The following is a 15,115-nucleotide window of genomic DNA, read 5'->3' as shown; positions in this document are numbered from 1 at the left end:
TTCTTAATTCTTATTTGTGTCAAGGGTAGTACAATTGTCTTGATTTATTAATATATATATGATACTAAATGATTGGGTGATCCAATTAAGAATTTAACATTGATCAGCTTGAAACATCATCGTAATATAACCTTGGCATATCTTATAAACTATACATTACACCGAATCCAACTGAACTATCATGAGTTCTGCGGATTGAACACTTACAACAACCCATGAAGAATCATAAGATATCGTTGTCCCATCATAAACAATAACCTTTTTTTTTTTTTATCGAAGATATAAAAACTCGAACCCGCAACCTCTTAATTGAGTATAGAGAGACTATGCCATTTGAGCTATTACTTCTTGGCATCGTAAACAATAACTTCACTGGCTGCTATTTATGAAATATCATCCACCCAATTCATATATAAGGCGAATTAATTAGTACATAGAAAATTAGAAATAAGGGAAAATTAAAGAGTGGAAGGTAATGGGAGCGTGTCCGTCACATAATTAATTAAGGGTTTAATCGTGCTCATTAATGAAAATAACAAAAACACATATCTCCTCACCTACCACCATTTTCATCATCATGCTCACCAAACCCTCTTTCTCAACCCACCCTGCCGCCCCCACCAATTAAAATAGAACACACATATTATTTAAATCATGAGTTCCCAACAAAAAAATATTAATTATATATGGGTTGGGTTGATATTTCAATTTCAAGCATTAATAGATCCAATAAATTATTTATTAAAATATATCCCTAGCTATTATACAAAGTCTTCATATATAAAACTTTCACAGCAGTAAATTAAAGCATGAGAAATGATGTCTTAAATGTTTTCAAATAGAGTAATTAACATTTCAAACATATAGTGAGATTTAAAAAATAGTTTCGAAGCGTGAATTAGAAAAAGTGCATTTGGTTGGTACAAAGGTAAGAATAATTAACGATGATGATGATCAACTCACGAAAGACAAGTCCTTAAAGCATTTTAGGTTTCGACTTATTATGCTACTTCTCTTCAGCAATCAATTTTGAATTGTTTGAATTGAAATGTGAACATCTATCACCTTGGGTTGGTGAACACCTAGCCGAGATCTTCGTTAGAATTTCTATTGAAGGAGTTAATATTATTTTTTATTCCGCACTATTATAACTATTTACAAGAATATATTTACGTATACGTTAGTTGGTCTTTCATTTACATGCATTAAGTTGATATTAGCTGATCTCTCAAAAATTTATAAACTTAGTATATAGGTTTGTCCTATTTTCGAGTATTATTTAGATTAAAATCGTGCATGTGCTAGGTAGATAATTTAGTACTGATAATTTATTACTATTATTAATTTATTATTATTATTTACAAAATATTCTCTTTATCAAAGGTAACTAGTTAACATGAATTCAAAAACAAAAATATTTTGTTTCATTTTATAATTAGACATGACTTGCCCCGAAAGTTTAAAATTCAGTAACATTTCCCAAGAATATTTCTAAATCAAACTCTTTAGTATAATGATTTATATACGGTGAAAACTCAGGTGAAGTCGACTTCACGTGAAGCTGATATCTGAGAGCCATTAGATGAAAATTTAGTCAAATCAATCAAATCATCTAACGGCTCTTAGGTATCAACTTCACGTGAAGTCGATTGCACCTGAGTTTCCACTTTTATATATACTATACTTCATATGAAACTACTGAAAGAGCCTAGTTTTAAAAATTCTTTTTGTTAAAAAGATATTGTTAATTGAACTTTATATATATTAATTCTAGTCTCTATATACATTAAGCTTTTAGTTGGGAGAAAGTTTTCACAAATTGACAAATCATAAGGTCAAGTTCAGACGGTTTACAAAACTAAACACAAGCGCACTTAAATAAAGCATGGTTACCTTCACCTAACTAATTTGTAAATCGGATAAAGAGTCACACTACACGACTAACATTAAAAAGAAAAACGAGACAAACATATTCTCATTTGTGTAAAAAAATTGACTACATACATAATGAATAAAAAAGTTATTAGTCATGCAGAAACTTTCGACATGTATATGAATAATTAATGATTCTACAACTACATACATAATGAATTACTAATTTATTAATGGTTCTACAACTATATGTACTGTTTATTAATTAGACACTTACTATTAAACCACTCTTCCACCTTAGCCCATGACAACAATAAAGACGTCTCACGGCCCACAAATTCAGCCCAACAGAATACACAAATTAAATTATAATTTAGTCTTTATCTTATCTTATAGTTATCTTTATCTTTATCTATATCTTATCTTTATCTAATTTTATCTTTCATAGGCCAATACTCTATATATACTTAGTTTTACCTTCAGAGTTTACAATTCATTCAATCAACAATCAATAAAATTTCTTCATCTTTTTCTTTCACAATTCTTTTATTTTCCTATTCTTTCACAATTTTATTATGGTATCAGAGCTCCTCTTGAGCTCTGCTGACATCCATAGATCAAGGAGAAAGGGCACACCAGCAACTTCATCCGGAGTCTCTTTTGGACCTTTCGTCAGCCCAACACTTTTCTTTCATGACACTTCCTTTCAATGAAGAAGCTCGTCCTTCAAACCAACTTGAGCTTCTGCCAAGTCCAACTACTCATTATCTTTGTTCTTTCATAAAGACAATGCAAGTTTTGATTTATTACACTTTGATATTTGGGGTCCGTTTCGACAAAATTCTATTCATAATCATAAATATTTTTTTACTATTGTTGATAATTTTAGCCGCTTTACATGGGTTACTTTATTAAAATCAAAAGGAGAAGTACAGAATCAAATAAAAAATTTTTATTACTTTAATTGAAACACAATTCAACTCCAAAGTCAAAACTATTCGTTCTGATAATGGACCATAATTTATTTTACCTGATTTTTATGCTTCAAAGGGCATTATTCATCAACGTAGTTGTGTTGAAACTCCTCAACAAAATGGAAGGGTAGAACGCAAGCATCAACATATTTTGAATATAGCTCATGCTCTTATGTTTCAATCTAATTTACCATCATCTTTTTGGTCTTATGCTGTTAGACATGCTGTTTATTTACTTAATAGAGTTCCATCATCCGCAATTAATTTTAAAACACCATTTGAGATTTTACTCAATCTTCCACCAAATTATCATGACATTAAAGTTTTTGGATGCTTATGTTTTGTTTCTACCCAAATGGCAAATAGATCAAAATTTGATCCAAGAGCCAAAAATGCTGTATTTATTGGCTTTCAATCTGGTTTTAAAGGGTATATTGTTTATGTTTTAGAAGATAAAAGAATTGAGATTTCTAGAAACGTAATTTTTTATGAAAAGATCTTGCCCTTAGTCACAAAAAATGTCCAATTCCAGACACTTAGCCCAACATTGCCAAACACACCTTCTCAAAAACAAGATTCAGTTAGTCTTCCAGTTGAACCCTCACCTATACCCATTGACCCAACTCCACCTAGTTCTTTATTTTCTCCAACAACCTCTCCTTCTTCCTCACTATCGTTTCCTAACCAAGTTGAACCCATGACCACCGAATCCCTTTCAACACTAGACACCAGCCCACCAGCACCTTCTCATCCCCCGTCACCTTCTTCACCACCTGAGCAACCCCATCCTCGTCATTCCGACCGGCCTCACCGACCTCCAGCATATCTCTCTGATCTTTATCTTATCTTATAGTTATCTTTATCTTTATCTATATCTTATCTTTATCTAATTTTATCTTTCATAGGCCAATACTCTATATATACTTAGTTTTACCTTCATAGTTTATAATTCATTCAATCAACAATCAATAAAATTTCTTCATCTTTTTCTTTCACAATTCTTTTATTTTCCTATTCTTTCACAATTTTATTACTTACACATTGTTTGGATCGAGAGAATTTGAAGGAAAAGAAGATAGAAAGAGAAAAAATAGATGAAAAAATAAATTTTTTGTTATTTGGATGAGAAAAAAAAATTAATGTGGAACCTACTAAATTATTTTCTCTCCACAAATGAGATGAAAATGAAAAAAAATGTTATAAATATGAATAAAATTACATATTTACCTTTTATCATTAATAAATTATAATTTACATATAATATAGATAAAGATATTAATATAATTTTATATTTTATGATTTTTTTTTCTTTTCATTTTTCTTTCTATCCAAACAAAAGAAGTTTTTCTCTCTATTTTCTTTCTATCTATTTTCTCTTCATCCAAATAATATACAAATAACTCATAATTTTCTTTCTATTTTCTTTCCTCTTATTTTTTTTCCTATACCCAAACAAACCCTTAGGTAGCGTTTGTTTTCGGAGGCAGGACACGGAGACATGGACAACACTTGTTTAAAAAGTGTTTGGAAGCAGAGACATGGATAGTGGACATATTGTCTCCGAGACAGTTTTTTATACTTTTGTGTCCACTCTTTCACGAAGGACAATGATGGACACAGGATTTGAAAGAGTGGACACTGACAATTTTATAAATTTTGTTTTCCTTTTTTTCCACTATTATCCCTTTTTATTTTTTCTATTGCGTTGTTCAGAGATACTTTTTTTTTTTCCTGTTCTTTCTCTATCTCTTTCTTTTCCAGGTACTCTCTCCTTTCTGTAGAATTTTTTATTGGGGGTAGATAATTCTTTTCTTTTTATCGTTTTACTTCAATACTATTTTAACCTTATATTATATTATTTGATTTGTAATAAAAATATTTATAAAGAAAAATCAGTTTTTAGATAAAAAAAAATAGTTTTTTTTAAATAAAAATAGATTTTTATATGCAAAAACTAATTGTTTTTTCATGTAAAAATGGATTTTTTTTAAAAATTAATTTTTTATTTAAAATTAATTTGGCTTATTAACTTAAACAAATTTTTTTATTAATCAAACTCAAATTTATTTTTTTGTTAATCTTAACCATATGTATTCCTACATATTAATAATAAATTTTAAAATAAAATAATTATATTTATAAAATTTATTTTAATATAAATACTAATATATTTTTTATTAAAATTTTTTGCCTCTTCAAATATTTTTTTAAGTTCTGTCTGTATTTCTACGTACTCTCATTTTTTATTAAATTAATTTGTATTAATGTAAAAAATTTAGAATCATAGGACTATTTTAGTCATTTCATATAATATTTTAATCTTTTTTATATGTATCCAAACTAGACATTACATTAGTGTCTTGTCCATCGTATCCAAACACAATACACAAAAAATATTTTTTAGTGTCTCCGTCCTATTGTCTCCGTTTCAGTGTATTGTCTCTGTTTCAGTGTATGTTCTGTCATGTCTCTACAAACAAACACAGACTTAATGACGTTCCATAATAATAAACTATATGGGATAATTATACTCACAACATACAAGTTGCTTTCATGTGTGCAAGTTGAGTGCCTCAGTGGCCAGTGCTAGCTAATGGCTAATGCCACGCTACCCCACATGTCTTTTAATTTACCGTACTAATTAACTTGAGTGGGACAACTTTATACCAGTTATCTTCATGCACCAAATCAATGTGATTAATAATCAATAATAGTTATAATAATAACTGGCTCTACAACCTGAAAGCCTAGCTACCACAACAACAGTAACAATAATAACTGAGAAGAGAGTAGTCTGTGCTTAGAATACAGAAGCTAGCTTAGTCTAGAGTGTACACACACACACACAAGAGTCAAGAATGAATTGACTTGAAAATTAAATGAAACTAGAGGGTAGTGTTTGATGTTATGGCTTTCTAAACAATTAATATTATTGTAACAAAAGACAAAAGATTTATGATACGTTCTTTTCATTTTCATTTTCATTTTCTTATTTCAATGTGATTTTAATTTGAATTTGTTCGTGGTGGGGTAGGATTTGATAAATTGAATGAATGTAAACAACATATATAATCTAGCTGTATCTTCAGAGGACCTACCATGTACTAACAACTATAACATGTATCATGTGGAAATGGAAAAAAAATGGCATATCAACATGTGAAACAACAGTTTATAAAAAAGTCACTACCTGTTTATGGTGTGCTACGTTATTCTTTAAAATAAGTGTCTAATTTCAAATGAGGCAGCCAAAGCAATACTATATGAGGTTTCATGTTGGCTTAGATATTAGTGAATAATTCTTCTCTACCAAAAGAAAATATATTAGCAATTAATTAAGCCTTCAAAAATTTCAAACAAATACTGTCCCTAACCTAAACATAAAACTTTTACGTTAGTTTATGTATATATAATATTAGTAATATTACGTATCTATTTTTTTTATAAATCAAGTCCAACCAATTTTAACAATAAAATTTGAAATAATGCTAATTATAATTAATTTTAATTATATTAGAACAACTCGGTTAGACTTACATTTGGTTCTTCAATAATGTCCAAACATAAAATATTGAGTATCATCCCAAACATAATCAACCACCTAAAATGTAGGTCGTCTTAGTTGACAAGTGCATTTTTTCATCAAAATCATATAAGGAGGGCACAACCTCACCTAACACCTATTATTTGACGAAAATCTACAATGACTCTCTCCTAAATCCTTCAACAACCCACTTTTTAAAAGCTCTACTAAGAAATTCAGATCCCAAGTTCTAAGATTGTTTGCTCAAACAAAGAAACACAAAAGTCAAATATAATTCAAAAATATATACTGTAAAATCGAATCGAACCAAAATATTAAAGGATTATCTGCACAATTTTGACAATGATCAAATATATAATCATATGGCACAATTATGTGTTCAATTACGTTTTATGAAAAAAAAAATAATAGAGAAATTGCTAAATTCTACTCTCCCTAGAGGAAGGAGAAGCAGAAGGGCTCCACGGTGTCATATCCATGGGATAACTACCCAAAACCCTCAGAAAGGAGGTGAATTCTTGAACCTCAGCCAGGGCATTCTGTGCTCTGACCTCAGCCATGGATGCCTCGAAATCAACATAAAACATGTACTCAAAGTGCTTTGCTGTCCCTTCATTCTTGTCATCGTCAACAATCCGGATCGGACGGTTACGATGCGGCCTTGACTCGATCTTAGTCAAACTGATGTTCCTAAACGCAAACGCCGAGAGCACCTTAAAGAGCACGGAGGTCCCTTTATCGTGCGCGAACACGATACTCGTCTTAAAAGGCCGGTCCGTGCGAGGAATGATTGGTTCTCGGGCCAACATCACGAACCGGGTCACGTTATTCGGGTCATCTTGGATCCCATCCGCCAGGATCTGAAGACCGTACAGCTCTGCCGCGCGTGCGCTAGCGATTGCCGCCGTGTCTCGGAGGTTGTTGGTGGCCACGAACTCCGCGGCGCCGGCGGTGTCGTCTACGGCTTCGCGAGCCACGTTGAGGCCGAGCTTGGTGAGAGTATGCTCGCACTGTGCGAGGGCCTGAGGGTGAGAGATCACGCGCGTCAGGTACTCCGATCGGACGCCAGGAAGGGCAAGGAGGCAGTGGTGAACGGGGAGCTGGACCTCGCCCACGATGTGGAGGCGATGGCGGAGGAGGAGGTCGTAGTTCCGGTGGATCGAGCCGCCGAGGGAGTTTTCGACGGGTAAAACGGCGCGATCGGCGATCCAGAGCTCAACGGCTTGGAAAGCAACCTCGAACTGATAGCAAGGTATGGCTTCTCCGTTAGGGTAGGCTTTGCCAGCGGCAGCCTCGGAGTACGCACCGGGGACTCCCTGGTATGCCACGCGCAGCTGCGAGCCGTGCATCGGTGCTGGCGATAGGTCGGAGATCGTGAGCGGCTTTGGAGGAAGCGTTTTTTCGCCGCTGACGTGGACTAGGTTCAGGTCTGTTCCGGCGGATTTGTGGCCGTTCACGGCGGCTATGTTCTCTCCTGCCGCTGTGGGGTTTGAGTCCTCGTTCTGAGAGTCGACCTTGCTGGATAGGATGGCGCATGCGCTCTGCCAGTCCGTTCGGGTCGACCCGACTCCCTGCGAGAAGCTTGCTGGTTCGAACCCGTAACCGCATTTAACCGTTATTCGGGTTGGAACTACCCGAAATGTGGGCTCACTCCCCCGGTGGAGGTAGCTGAGTGCGTTAGAATACGGCGGTGAGAGAGTGTGCATTTTTGTTCCAATTTGGTAATTAAGAAAGAGTAGGGGTGAAATGGGAAATCTAACGTAGGTGATAATCTTATGAATAAGGTAGCTCTAGCTTGGAGTTCTCTCTGGGAGAACGGAACTTCAAGCTGAGAAAAGAATGGATGCGGAGTTGAGGGTTTAAATATTGGTGCGTGACAAATTTTGAGGGTATGGTGTGTGCGTGTGAAGGTGGTTTGGTCAATCTCACACCTACCCCCCTCTTCTCTCTTTTCTATCCCTTGTTACTACTAATAGGTCCCCTTCGTTGTTAATTTTTTAAAGTATTTTATATTGACTTATAATGGGAAGTTTATATTTGCTTTCAAGCTTGGATGTTTCCTCTTTTGCTAGGAAAAAAAGGGGAAAGAAAAAGCAAAATGTTTTGGTGAAATATTCCAGGCTTTCAATCATAGTTGTGTAAAACTCTCCTAGGAATTGATAGCATAAAAACACACATGGCTCTTCTACAAATGAAGGGATTTCACGTGGCTTGTGGGTGCTTATTGATGACATGAAATCTTGGTGATTAGTGTGATGTCACCTGTATCACTTGGGTAGCGTTTAGTGAAGAGACAGAGGCAGAAAGACTGAAATTGAGAGACAGAGACTAAGAGATAGAGATTGAAATAAATTTCAATATTCTGTTTGGTGCAAAGTGAGAGACAGAAATTGAAACAAAAATAAAATTCTAATTTAATTTGTACAAAGAATAAAATTAAAATTAATTAATTGAAATGAAGGTATTTTGAGTATAAAATGTTATCAAAGTTTCAGTCTCCATTTCTAAAAATTTTAGTCCCTTATATCCCCACTTTTTGGAGGTACTGAAATACTAAAATTTTGATAACAGAGACAAAAATTTTAATATCAGTCTCTAAACTAACAAACTTGATATTAAATCTCAGTTTCTCAGTCTCTAAACCAACAAACTTGATATTAAATCTCAATCTCTGTCTCAGTATTTCAAAACAAACGCTACCTTAAAAACTGGAGCAGTATTATTATCAGTATTTGAACATTTGAAACTACACCAAAATATGAGAATAGTAAAGTGAACGCTTATGATATGAATGTGTGGTCAACATTTTCCTCTATCACATTCTTCGAACAATAAATAAGAGATAGAACAGATGATTTTAGTGACTTTTCAACCAATAAGACAGCATTCGATGCTCCATGAATGAACCTCAAATATACCAGATTCCACTAGAGACGATAACCCAACAATAATATTAACCTTGCTTCCTGTAGGAATTACAATGAAGCTGGATGAAACCGGCAAAAAAAAAAATGTGTATATATACATTCAAAATGATTTGTTATAGTCCGCTTCAAGAACAAAACAAAAAAGTTACCCAGCTGGAGATTTTGATGAATCAAAACTAGATACAATGATTAATCTAATAAATTACAACACGGATAGATCCCTCTGGAGATCTCCAATGTACACAAATTGATTTTTGTAACATGACCTATACTAATATCCATCACTAGCCCAACAGAACCATGTGAATCTTAGACTCAGTTGAGCCATTTGAAAGACTGAAAATCTCAGCCCATGAAATCATCGTTCTTCAGAGGCCAACCCACTTCACCCATCTGAAAATCCGACCAACTCTCAAGGGCAACTCGTAGTCGCTCGCAACAGCAGGTTCCCTTCTAGCAACCTCGGCCTCAGACCAAACATATACCCCACGTTCCTGCTTACTGCCAGGAACAGTGTTGTCCAGGATAAAAGCAACAAGAAACGCTATCACCATGTGTAGTGAAAACAACGTGTTCAAGACATAGTTCAGCTGCAAAATGAACCAATATCGTGTTATTTTAGGAACTTGACCCTGAATAACTGGAGCATAGTAGTTTAGAGAAAGCATTCAAGTGCAAAACGAACAGGCCCATTGCAAAACTAAAGCTATATATATATATATATATATATATATATATAGTAGCTTTCACCGCATCTTGAATTCACAAGTCACATGAACCCACATATTAAAATATTAAACATATACACGCACATTAACAAGATGTAATGCAGTACCAGTAAAATAAAAATAAAAAAAAAAGGAAAAAAGAAAAGATGATTATGCCGCAATTACTAATTAAATAAGAGCAGGCAGGAGAATGTCAATGATGCGGAATATACAGTCAAAACCAAATAACAGAAAACTGCAAATAACTATTCCCTATTGAAAATTATTTTAGTTTACTTCCATTCACCAAATAATTCAGATATTTAGGCAGTGAAACAATTTTATCTACTGCAGTAACCCCAACAGATGAAATAGACAATGACACTTCTGAATATCTTTTTCACAAAATTTGACACCAAGAATGCAAGCATAAGGTTCGTTAAAACATGAGAAAGACATACCCCTCCATTCTTGCTCTGTATAGGTCCATGAGAAGCCACAACATAAGGCTGGAAATAATTCGGCACTGACATGTTGGAGTTTGGAGAGAGACCATATTGTTGAAAGTAGGCAGGTATGGAAAGAGAGAAAAACAATGATAACCCAACAATGATGATATTCCGAGAGCTTCCAGCCTCACTATACCGTAGGTTTGACAAGCCCAATGCGGTAAGCATTGCCCACATAAAGCAGAGTAGACCAGCAACAATGACATCAGGAATTGAAGCAATGAAACCTCCAACCTTACCTGTTGTATAGCATAAGCATAGGTAAACACAGATTGCATGAAAAGAAGTTCTACAAGTGACAGAACAAAAAAAATATATTATATATTTATATGCACATCATTTCAAACATGATACATTGAATATTTCAAACTAAAACAAACTGCTTTCCTGAGTAAAATATATATAGTTACAGTCTTGAAGATTAGCTTCTCAAAGAACATTATTCTGAAAAGGCTATTTATGTGCAGAACCAATAGCCTCTGAGATGGCTTAATGCACATTTCGTGAAGGTTAGATCCAAGAACAAAATGATAAAAGACTTACCCACAAGAGACAACACTATTAAAAAGCAAGCGCCCAGTTGAACTGCCCTGCGGCTTCCCATTTTAGTCACAGCAATTGTGTGGACATTTTCAGTTATAGTTGTCGACCCAGTTCCAGTTCCCCAGAGACCAGCCAAGACACTTGTAAGACCTTCCAAACCAATTCCTCGACTTAGAACTCCAGGAGTTGGAGGTCTGGATGCCACCAGTAAAGAAGATGCATGGTATGATCCAACCTACAAAGTTTAAAGCAAATGAATATCAACACCACAGTATAATGATTTATTAATCCTGTATACAGGGAAAAGGGGGAAAAAAAAAGTAAAAGAACAGTAAAATTTTGATATACTGTATTGTTAATCTGATACATCAGTACCACCTTATTATTTGACTGATCATATTGTGAATATTTGCAATCAAAAGAATTCTAACACTTCATACCATGAAAGCACTACATTACTCTTCAGTATAGTTTAAACAAATGAGAACGAAATAAGGAATTAATAAATAGAGACTGACTGAAAAAATGCCTTACAAATTGACAACCACTGTTTTCTAGTTTCAATCTGATAAATTATAAGCCTACCACCAGGCTCTTTTGGTCTTTCTATTTTTTCCCTTCCCATTTACATTCATTGTTGTAAAAGCTTGCAGCTAAAATGAAATGACACATAAGTGAATAGCAATTGCAACTTTCATCAGCTGCTAGTACACTGCGGTAATAGAACCTAGTGGATGGTTAGTTTTTCTAACTTAACACAAGCAAGTTAAATTATTGACATGTTCAAAGTTAAGATAGGACAGTATCATTTGATTTATATAGACAACCCCAATAAAAGGTTAAAGGCATTGTAATCATTGTTAATCTAAATCAAGATAACAAAATACAGACCAGGAACCAGAGCTAAAAAGAGACAAGAAACTAACCGAATCCACAGATGAGATTACAGAAACCACACACATCACAAGAGCCATTTTCCAGTGGAAGACAGGTGTACCCCATTGTAGTGGATAAGGAAATCTAAACCATGGAGAGGATCTCAGTGCATGAGAAGTATCAACCCGGCAATGTTTCATCCTTGAAAAATTCTTTCTGCAGTGCTGTGAAACCATATTTGATGCAGGTATATTTATATCGCACCCTTTGTAGTTGTACAACCCTGCCTCAGTCAACATGAAAGCGAATGCCCATGTAATTGCCAGACCCAAAGGAACCTGGCATTTAAAGGGAGAAATAGCAAACAGGCATCATGTTTAGAATAAGTCAGTTGCAGTCGCACAAACTTTTGTTTCAACTACTGAAGAGTAACAGAAAGATATTTTAACATTGAGCTTACCGCGTATATTAGAAATATGCGATGTCCGAGAATAGATATTTTACGAAGGTACTGCAGAGAACAAGAAATAATATATTACATATGTTAGCAAAATGCTCAAGCAATACCATGAACATACACACAGGGATTCTGAAGTAATAATAAAATAATGATATAAACATTCAAGATGAACTCAACAACTTACAAGAGAAAAAACAACCACCACCAATATCTGTACTGCACCAATCTCAAGACATGTACCAACTATTGGGAAACCATAACTGAAAAATGAAAGTCCAACAGCAGCAATAGTGGGGGATACAACTACAGGATTGATCAATCTGAAAGGAGATCATAAAATGAAGTTCATTATCAGCTACACAGAACAGAAAATCTAAGACATAAAACGATTAGGAAGAGTGATTGAAGTTCTTAGGAAAGTAACAGGTCATAGCTCCATATTTTTTATTTAAAAATATAAAAATTAGGAAGAGTGATGCATGTAGACGGGAAGGAACCAAGTGGAAAAATTAATCAAATAAGCTAAATTAATCACAGCTTGTTGATTTTGGATTAGAATATATTGTTAAGCTAAGAAATCAATTATAAACCTTAATTAATGACAACCAACCTAAGAAATAACTTATCCACCTTTATGACAACCAGAGATATTGAACCAACCCAACATTTTTTGGGGAAGGCGACAAATAATTTTAGGTCTGCAACTGCAACATAAATCCCAATTCAAATATCCCCCGCGAGAATACTATCAACTATATATATGACATCACTAAATCTAAATGTTTTTGCTTATTCTTACAGCATTCTTCTTCACAGATTATCCTCTATAATTGCTTCTAGTCAAATTTCATAAATCTATAGGCTTTAGAACTAAGAACTAAATAGCACACAGCCCTAATCCACAACAATGCATACTGCTTGGTCAGACGATGAAGCATGTACTCATAAAAAGACAAACAGACCCCCCCCTTCCCCAAACACACACACACACATGCAAAAGAATACACAAACACATGCATACCTTACTAAAAGCGACATAAGCCCTGTATATCCCAGTAGAGCTTGAAAAGCTGATCCAATTATTATAGCCCCCTGAAGCTCCTTCATTATGTGTTTGAACTTCTGCAAACCGAGATAGAAATAGAAGCCTTATCAGCTGCCATTTTTAACTTGTTTCAACTATTCCATCAGAAAATCTTTAAGACAACTCAAATTCCTCAATAACTATATATAACTATAAAGTAGAAACTACTCAATTTCATTGGATGAACAATTGTACAAAACAAAACAGACACAATTATCTTAAAACATAAAGAAATGGACAAAGGATACATACATTTCCATTTAATCCTTGAAACTCTGGCGAGTTGATGATAGCAAGAGCCGGAGCCAAGTATACAAAAGAAGGGCCCTGTATCAATGGCAATCTGGACCCAAAAGTAATATGCAGGAGTGTAGTGACACCAGAAACGAAGAGCACAGTCGATACCACCATAGCAGTTTCCTCCTATAACCACTAACACATCAGAATAACAGTACCCCATATAACAACTTCGCCGCAAAACAAATAGACTTCAACATTTTTTCTTTTTTAGAAAAAAACATAAACAAATAAGTAAAGAATTCAACTAAGTCTAAAGTTGAAAGCTGAAATCAAATCACACTCACATGACTGCCACCCATTGCAGGAACTATTACAAGTGGAATCAGAATCAACGAACCCAATATCGAAACGTAATGCTGAATACCGTACACACCAATTGGAACTACACACAGAAGAACAATTAACATCATCGTCAAAATATATCAAATTATCAACCCTAAAAAAAACTAATAATTCCACAGAGTAAACAAAACAAGAATTTACCAAGACCAGGTGAATCTCTGAGTTCGTACTTCATGTGAGAGTGCCGAGGCACAAACCCGTCGTCTTCAACATCCACTACTTCTTCATGCCTCGACGCTCTCCTAGCATGCTGTGGCTGGTCCACCGGCGCAGCAGCCGCCGTCGCCGGTGGCGGAGCTTGGCCGTTGGTGCTTGGCACTGACCCCTTGGTTCCGCCGTCGGAATCTCTCCGCTTCTTCGCAGTCTGATCCTTCGGCGGAACCGGAACAGGAGCCGCTGGAGGTACCTTATCGGTGGCCGGCGCTATACCGTTTGCCGGAGCCCGAGGCCGGCCCGCTTCTAGATCCGCGATAGCGGGTGCGGGGTGTGAGGGCCTGGGAGGGAGCGCGAGCTGGGCGGAGTCGGTGGCATTGGTCTCGCCGGAGAATTTAGGCCTGAATCCCGTCTTCTTGGCCCACGAAGAGGGGGGCAATGGCTTGGCGTCCGGCGAGGGAGGACGGTTGCGGTGGTTGGGATCCGAATTGGACATGTTGGGAAGCAGAAGAAGGTCAGTGAAGCATAGCTTGAAAAAGCTTGCAGATCTGGCAGCGGAGGTGCAATGCAGAGCAAGAAGAAGAACAAGAAGTGGTTTTCTTGTTGTTTTAGGGTTTTTTGTTTTCCGCGCCAATGAAAGTTATGGCGATGAAATGAAATGCAAGTTGAGTATGTTTGAGCTGCCAAGTGAAGTGAAGTGAGTGTGTGTGGTGAGATTTTTTTTAGTTGGAGCTGAAAAGCGCGTTATGATTAAGTGTTTTAATTTTGTTTCGTGTTTGGTAGTCTTGTATCTCACGGGGGAAACGGTGGAACCACAAAAGTAT

The 15,115-nt window shown here is 35.4% G+C and overlaps 2 protein-coding genes across 3 annotated transcripts; both read right to left on the bottom strand.

Annotated features, from left to right (window-relative positions):
- LOC107629304 (arogenate dehydratase/prephenate dehydratase 6, chloroplastic) lies at positions 6,673 to 8,423 on the bottom strand. The gene has a single exon (XM_016332062.2). The coding sequence runs from the start codon at positions 8,094 to 8,096 to the stop codon at positions 6,810 to 6,812; it is 1,287 nt and encodes a 428-aa protein (XP_016187548.1). The 5' UTR covers positions 8,097 to 8,423; the 3' UTR covers positions 6,673 to 6,809.
- On the bottom strand, positions 9,319 to 15,109 carry LOC107629305 (nucleobase-ascorbate transporter 12). Of its 2 annotated transcripts, none has more exons than XM_021117730.1 (10): positions 14,280 to 15,109; positions 14,081 to 14,178; positions 13,749 to 13,919; positions 13,434 to 13,534; positions 12,597 to 12,732; positions 12,413 to 12,463; positions 12,003 to 12,290; positions 11,077 to 11,311; positions 10,450 to 10,772; positions 9,319 to 9,949 (listed from the first exon to the last, which is right to left on the bottom strand). In XM_021117730.1, exons 1-10 carry the CDS (start codon positions 14,785 to 14,787, stop codon positions 9,686 to 9,688), a joined length of 2,175 nt encoding a protein of 724 aa, XP_020973389.1. In that variant the 5' UTR covers positions 14,788 to 15,109; the 3' UTR covers positions 9,319 to 9,685. The 2 variants fall into 2 exon arrangements, with proteins under 2 accessions (XP_020973389.1, XP_016187549.1); XM_016332063.2 differs by having other exon boundaries at positions 9,319 to 9,907; positions 10,486 to 10,772; positions 14,280 to 14,787.

The sequence above is a fragment of the Arachis ipaensis genome, chromosome B03, assembly GCF_000816755.2.
Source record: "Arachis ipaensis cultivar K30076 chromosome B03, Araip1.1, whole genome shotgun sequence".
In the NCBI taxonomy this organism is placed as follows: domain Eukaryota; kingdom Viridiplantae; phylum Streptophyta; class Magnoliopsida; order Fabales; family Fabaceae; genus Arachis; species Arachis ipaensis.
The sequence above is the reverse complement of the archived record's forward strand: the minus strand, read 5'-3'. Positions and strand labels throughout refer to the sequence as shown.

Excerpts from the sequence above, each read along its gene's own strand:
- LOC107629304 (XM_016332062.2), bottom strand. The coding sequence starts at position 8,096 with ATGCACACTCTCTCACCGCCGTATTCTAACGCACTCAGCTACCTCCAC.
- LOC107629305 (XM_021117730.1), bottom strand. The coding sequence starts at position 14,787 with ATGTCCAATTCGGATCCCAACCACCGCAACCGTCCTCCCTCGCCGGAC. Across the intron at positions 13,535-13,748 it reads TTCAAGGATTAAATGGAAAT|AAGTTCAAACACATAATGAA; the intron begins GTATGTATCCTT and ends CTCGGTTTGCAG. Across the intron at positions 12,291-12,412 it reads GCATATTTCTAATATACGCG|GTTCCTTTGGGTCTGGCAAT; the intron begins GTAAGCTCAATG and ends TTTAAATGCCAG.